Consider the following 6,483-nt stretch of genomic DNA (forward strand, 5'->3'; position numbering starts at 1 on the left):
AGTGAGCTGCTGTCTTGAACTGCAGCAGCTCATGAGGTACACCCACAGTGCTGTTAGGGAAAGCATTCCAGGATTTTTACTCATCGCTGTTTTTGCTCATTACTGATCCCTATATGCCAACGTTTTATTAATCAAAATATTTTGCAAAATAAATGGAAGGTTGCACCCAGTAAGGATTTTGAGACAGTGACATTTAAGAAACCATGGGATGGTGTGTAGCTTGGAGAGCAACTTGCAGGTGGTGTTCTCATGTCAGCTGCCCTGGTCCTTCTGGGTGGAAGGTGCTGTTGAAGGATGTTTGAGTTACTGCGGTGCATCCTGTGGATGGTGCACACCACTCCACTGTGTTACCAGTAGTGGGAGGGAGTGAATGTTTTAGGAGATGGGGGTGAGGTGCCAGTCGAGCTTTATCCTGGATTATGTGAAACTTGATTTCTGTTGAAGCTACGCTCATCCACTAAAGTAGGGTGTATACCATCACGCTCCTGACTTATGCCTATTTGAATGTTTAACTTTTTGTAAGAGAATATGTATTGTATCAGACTATTTTTGTTTCAGACAGTTGGAGCAGATCTTTGTTCAAACCTAATTCTACTTCCATTTTGCATTCAGAGTTTAAAATTGAATGTTTACCCAGAAAGGCTCATTTAAGTCACTTAAAAATAGTTTGATTTTATTTCTGCAGAAGCAGGAACATGGCAGCAGAAGTAGGCCATTTGGCCCCTTGAGCCTGCTGTTTTACTAGGTCCGGGCCAATCTTCTGTCTCGATGTCACTTTCCTGCACTATCCCCACATCTTGTGACATTTTAATATGTAAAAATCTGCAAATTCTGCCTTGAATATACATGTTGACTGAGCCTTGACTACCTTCTGAGATAGAGAATTTCAAAGGTTCACCATCCTATGAGTGAAGAAATGCCTCTTCAACTTATCCTAAATAGCCTGCCTCTTCTAGACTGTCCTCTATATCCAGCTTTGTGCATATTGAGCTGCTTGGCCACTACCGTCATTCAGCAGTTTTGGGTCAGCTGCCACTTAAAGCCCACAATGCTCACCTCATTGACATCATGAGAGCACTTCAGGAAAGCAGGAACCAACAAATACAAAATAGGAGTATCTGTTTCAGTGGGAGAGAATATTTTGAATAGGTAACATTTCTCCCTAATCCTGTCATTTTTTGCCTGGAAGAACAGAAATCTCCTCCAATTAAATATTGGAAATCTGAATCTATTATTGTTGGACCTGACCACTAATTCTATCCCTGGCAACTATCTGAGGCTTGAGGCAGCCTGCTCCCAAGCTCACTTACATACTTGACCCTGAGATCAGCAGTAAACCACATATCCATGGCACTGCTCAGACTTTTTATTTCCACCTTTAACAGCACCCATCTCTGACCTGCTACAGCTGATTTGCTGAAAACCTCATCCACAATTCTGTTAAATTTGATGTGACTATTCTAATAGACTCATGCTGACCTGCCACATTCTGCTGTCAAACTAATGGTAGTCCAAAGCCCCACTGACTGCTTTTAACTCCTACCATATACCGTTCACCTGTCACCACTGTGGCCATTAAACTGCCCTGTTTCCCTGTTAAACAGTGCTTCTGTTTTTGAAATTCTCATCATGGTTACACCACTCCATCTTTTATCTCTTCCAGCTGTAAAACTCAAATATTTATGCTGCTCCTGAGCATCCTTAATTTTCATTGCACTCCATCTTTGGCCATGCCATCAGCTGGGCCCTAAGCTCTGGAATTCCCCCCTAAACCTCAACAGCATCTAGCTCACTTTATCTGCCCTAATATCTCCTGATGTGACTCTCTGCCGTATGTTATCTATGCCTCAAAAACATCGTAATATTTTATTGTGGTCAAGGTGCTGTATAAATAAGTCATTTTAAATGCATGTGTGGATGTACACATTTTAAGGCCTGTGTGTGTGTGGATGTGCATGTTTTAAGGCCTGTGTGTGGATGTACGTGTTTAACGTGCTCTGTTGTCTTTCAGTTCTTTCCTAATGGCAATGCATTTGCAACTGGTTCAGATGATGCCACCTGCAGGCTGTTTGATGTGCGTGCTGATCAGGAGTTGATGGTGTATTCCCACGATAACATCATTTGTGGCATTACATCTGTAGCATTCTCCAAGAGTGGTCGTCTTCTGCTAGCTGGCTATGATGACTTCAACTGTAATGTCTGGGATACTCTGAAAGCTGATCGTGCTGGTATGTCACACATTTTTGCCTTTAATTATGCCTTTTATTTATGGATTTTGAACCAATTTCCTATGCAAAGTAGATTTCAGGTAAGTAAAATTGTCTTGCTCTTTGACTGCTAGTATCGTTGCTACTTTGAGTAGTAAAATGTTTACTGCCATTACAAAAATGATAAATACATTTAGCAAAGACAAAGTACCAAAATTACATCAGCAGAAGTTGAATGCTGGACTGCCTAGTGTTTAATCAAATTAGCTCTAAATTCTAACTAGTAGGAAAGAATCATTAGTTTTGTAATATTGCTCACGCACCTGCTGAAAGATTTTTCCCTTCACTATTTCAGGTGTTCTGGCTGGCCATGATAATCGTGTGAGCTGCCTGGGTGTTACTGATGATGGCATGGCAGTTGCAACAGGATCATGGGATAGTTTTCTGAAGATCTGGAACTAAATATTAGGTTTGTTAATTAGTTTCTGTCTGCAGCTAAGTAAGGTCCCACATTGTATTTAAACTTGTTTCTTATGATAGGCTTATTTTAAATTTGGGGTGAAGAATCAGTTTGATTGTGAAAGCAAGTTGCAGAAAATGCAGTTCGTATATTTACAGATCGTAGCAAGCTGAAAATGAAATATTGACAGTTTCATTTCCAATAATTATCGTCCTCTGACCCTGTCTAGAATTTGCAGTCGTTGAGTGTGAACGTTCTGCACAATTTTTCTATCACTTTTTATGAAGAGAATTCAGCAAGTGAATAGTGGAGAGGTTCATTGGTAATAATGTGGAGGTTGTTAGAATCTCTTCCAGTTGAGTACAATTTTAATAAAAACACAGACAAAATAATGGTTCGCTCTCAAACTTTTCTGAATAATGAAGTTTGCTTTATTCATTCTTTGTGAAAGGAAACATTTGCTGCCTAAATCTCAATACACGAACGTGAAAGAAAATCTGTTTCCTACAGTGTAACTTTACAGATTTCTGCACAAACAATTGAGGGAAAAGAAAATGTCAGTGAGAAATCTTGCTGGAGAGCTTCTGGAGTGAAAGCTCATGCTATTTTAAAGATTCGTATAGTGGTCGTGTTAGGCTGAATGGAATAGATCATCCCTTATATGTTCTGGTTCTGATTTTATAAAATGAATCAATGAAGTGCATGAAAAATGGCTCTTCATTTATTAAAGGCTATGTTATCAGTTTTTACTTGGTTCCAATATTTTGCTTGCATTATTGGTGTATAGTACCACAAGCAGTACATCCTCCTTCATTCTGCAGCATGACCTATTTGGGCCATTGGGGTATCACCTTTTGGTATCCAAGATTCTAGAAAATTGTAGGATGTGACCCACAATGATTCTCTGTCCTGGTCATAATTTTGCTTTTCCAGTTCCTTTGTCCAACAGTTGCCCTTTAAATATGAATGGTTGCTTAATTCAAGGCTATGTTGTTAGTGTGATTTGCAGAGTTAATGTACTAACTTCAAGTCACTATCCATCACATCAATATTAAATTTGCGTTTAGGCAGGGCAGATGACAAACTCTGGTGACAGTGGCGTAGTGGTATTGTTGCTGGACTGGTAATCCAGAGACCCAGGGTAATGCTCTGGGAACTCAGGTACAAATCCCACCACAGTAGACGGTGAAATTTGAATCCAGTAAAAAAAAAAAAATCTGGAATTAAAAATCTGGCGATGACCATGAAACCATTGTCGATTGGTAAACCAGATGGGTTTTTACGACAATGTGCTTTCGGAAGGAAATCTGCCATTCTTGCCTGATCTGGCCCACGTCTAGACTCATAGCAAAGTGGTGGACTTGCAAATGCTCTTAAGAATGGGCGATAAATGCTGGTCTGGCCAGTGATGCCTACGTCCCGTAAACAAAAAAAAAATCATTTGAGATTTTGTGTTGCCCTGCAATTGAAAATTGGGTGTAATTTCCAGATACTTGGACAGTATTAAGCTACCTTTAGTTCAGTTCCTGTAGATTAAGGTAAGCTAGTGACATTTTCATTTATTTGTTCCACAAGTAATTTTCCCAGAATCTTGCAAGCTACAATGTAGAGTGACCCTGTCAATTCTCTTTTTTAAAAAAGAGATCCTATTTCCTGAATGTTATGTGAATACAAGAGTAAAATTCCTCATATTTGCAAGAATTAATTAATGGATTAAATGGCCTTATTTGTATTTGGAATATTTTGGGAATATTCCATGTATAGGAATATGATGTAAGCCAGTGTTTATCTTGAGAAAAAACACCATGGGTTAGGAACTTTGATTTTAAAGCAGATGATCACTGGTCATTCTGACCAGTGTCTTGTAGAGTTGTTGGTTTATCTAAATGCTAGGACATACTATGTTAATAAATTGCTAATGGTGACTAGTTCAGTCAGGAAGTTCTCATTTCCAATTTCTGCCTAAAACAAGGAGAAACAGCACAATACTCAACAAATTAAATATCCTTGCTTTTCCAGATTGCAGACGGACTCCATGGTGACTGGAAGACCATTCCACATTCAATGACATTGCATATCCGATCCACTGATACTGACTTGGACACCCCCAACTTCAAAGGGCAAAATGTACTTTTAACCTTTGCTATAATGAAGAGCACAATGTTAGGCATCTTTAAATGGAAGATTCTGTGGTATAAAAATGAGATTGCGCATTCCTTTTGGGACCATTATTTTGTTTCTGTCTTGAGAAAACACTATCATCCCACAAAATGTAACTATAAAATAAACTTGGTAATCATGAATAAACAGCTAATTTCTCAGTAGTTTAAAATTTTAGATCCATGAAGGTTTGCTGTCAGTTAAGGGTTGAAAGCTCTGTTTTAACACACATCTCAATTTTAAGTTGTGTTTTTAGCTAAGGAATTTGCTGGTATGAAATTTTTCCGCTAAACAAGGGAGTCCTAGACCAGCATCGTCCTGGTTTGTCAATGACTGTAAATTAGTCCCAGAGCTATCTTCTCTTTTGGTCTTGTCCTGTGTCACGGACCTTTTGTTGCACAAATATTGCATTTAAAATGTGTTGGAACTAAACTAACCAAGCACACAGTCCTGATAATGAATGCTTTTTTTTTAAATAATGTAATATTCTCCCCCTTCACCTTGTGGGTAACGTAGAAAAATTAAAACTCCCCGATGGATTTTAAACTGGTAGGTTTCTCAGTAAAGTTGTTCAGGGCACATTCTGCCCATACTTGCTGAAGATTCCTGCTTGTAGCAGCCGCAGATGTCCTGTGCTTGGATTTGGTCAATGTGTGTATCAAATGATGTAAGTCAATGTTGAAAATAATGATCTTGAGGTTTCTAAGTTAATTTTTTTGGGAGTTTTTTTTGTTTTCCCTTTTGCCATGGGAGGGTTTACTCTTATAGAAGCATGCTGTAGAATTGCAAAAAGTGCTTATGGAATTAAGTCAGTAGATGTTCTTTTAAGATACACCTGTTAAATTGTAACCATTGCAGCTGTAATCATGGCTACTCTTGTGCATAATCAATGAAGAATTTAAAAAAAGCTATGCACTTTCTGGAGTAGCGCTCTCACAACAAACTTGGCCTGTTCAAATTATCTTCACCTTGAATGATTCTTAAGGAAACAAACCATCTTGTTTATACATTAAAAATTCAATTCTTTATGTAGAAAGCTTAATGTTAGAATCATTTTCTAGAACAGGTTTCTGGCTTTCTGATTTTGCTGAGTTGAACAGCAAGGTTTTTTGCACCATACTGTAAACAGAAGTGCTCTTTACTAGCATTAGTGGCTTTCTCATTCTGTTCCTGCAAACCTGTACAGATGTGCTGTAATTGTGCGTAGGCCTGGATTGGCAACCTTTCCATTAATTCTGTAGGTCTTTCCTCACTCCTTTCCTTTTGCCTTTTGTATTTAATTTTGAAGTCGGTGTACTACAAGAAAGCTGGATGCAAGATAGATAACTATATTAAAATGTACTGTTATTTAAGATGTAATAAAGCAGTTTGACATGAGGTATGTCTCGACTGGTTACTTTTATGTGTTTGCATAGACTTGCAGAAGCAAGATTGTCCACCGTTAATTAGAAATTTCAAAAGCTCCTGACACAATCAGAAGAAATTTAGTCACATCTATTTCCCATTCCTGGCTTCCTTTCAGTTGTTAGATGGGACCAAGGCAACACTCTGCACATAGCTTCAGCACTGCATGGGAGGGCATGCTGCAGCAAACTAGAGTAGGGTAATGGAGGGTAGCACAGCCAGAATGTAGCAGACATTGACTTAGCAAGCACA

At 38.7% G+C, this 6,483-nt stretch overlaps 1 protein-coding gene across 4 annotated transcripts in view; it reads left to right on the forward strand.

Moving 5' to 3' along the window:
• The window catches only part of LOC145360050 (guanine nucleotide-binding protein G(I)/G(S)/G(T) subunit beta-1), an 82,782-nt gene extending 76,578 nt beyond the window's left edge, over positions 1–6,204 (forward strand). For all 4 annotated transcript variants that reach the window (XM_080214958.1, XM_080214959.1, XM_080214960.1 and 1 more), the window contains exons 9-11: positions 2,012–2,228; positions 2,563–2,676; positions 4,687–6,204. In XM_080214958.1, the coding sequence (XP_080071084.1) occupies positions 2,012–2,228; positions 2,563–2,669 (324 nt within the window). In that variant the 3' untranslated portion in view covers positions 2,670–2,676; positions 4,687–6,204. The remainder of the gene's footprint in view (positions 1–2,011; positions 2,229–2,562; positions 2,677–4,686) is intronic.
• Positions 6,205–6,483: the final 279 nt, after the last annotated feature.

The sequence above is a fragment of the Carcharhinus amblyrhynchos genome, chromosome 30 (assembly GCF_965287045.1).
Source record: "Carcharhinus amblyrhynchos chromosome 30, sCarAmb.v2.hapA, whole genome shotgun sequence".
In the NCBI taxonomy this organism is placed as follows: Eukaryota; Metazoa; Chordata; class Chondrichthyes; order Carcharhiniformes; family Carcharhinidae; genus Carcharhinus; species Carcharhinus amblyrhynchos.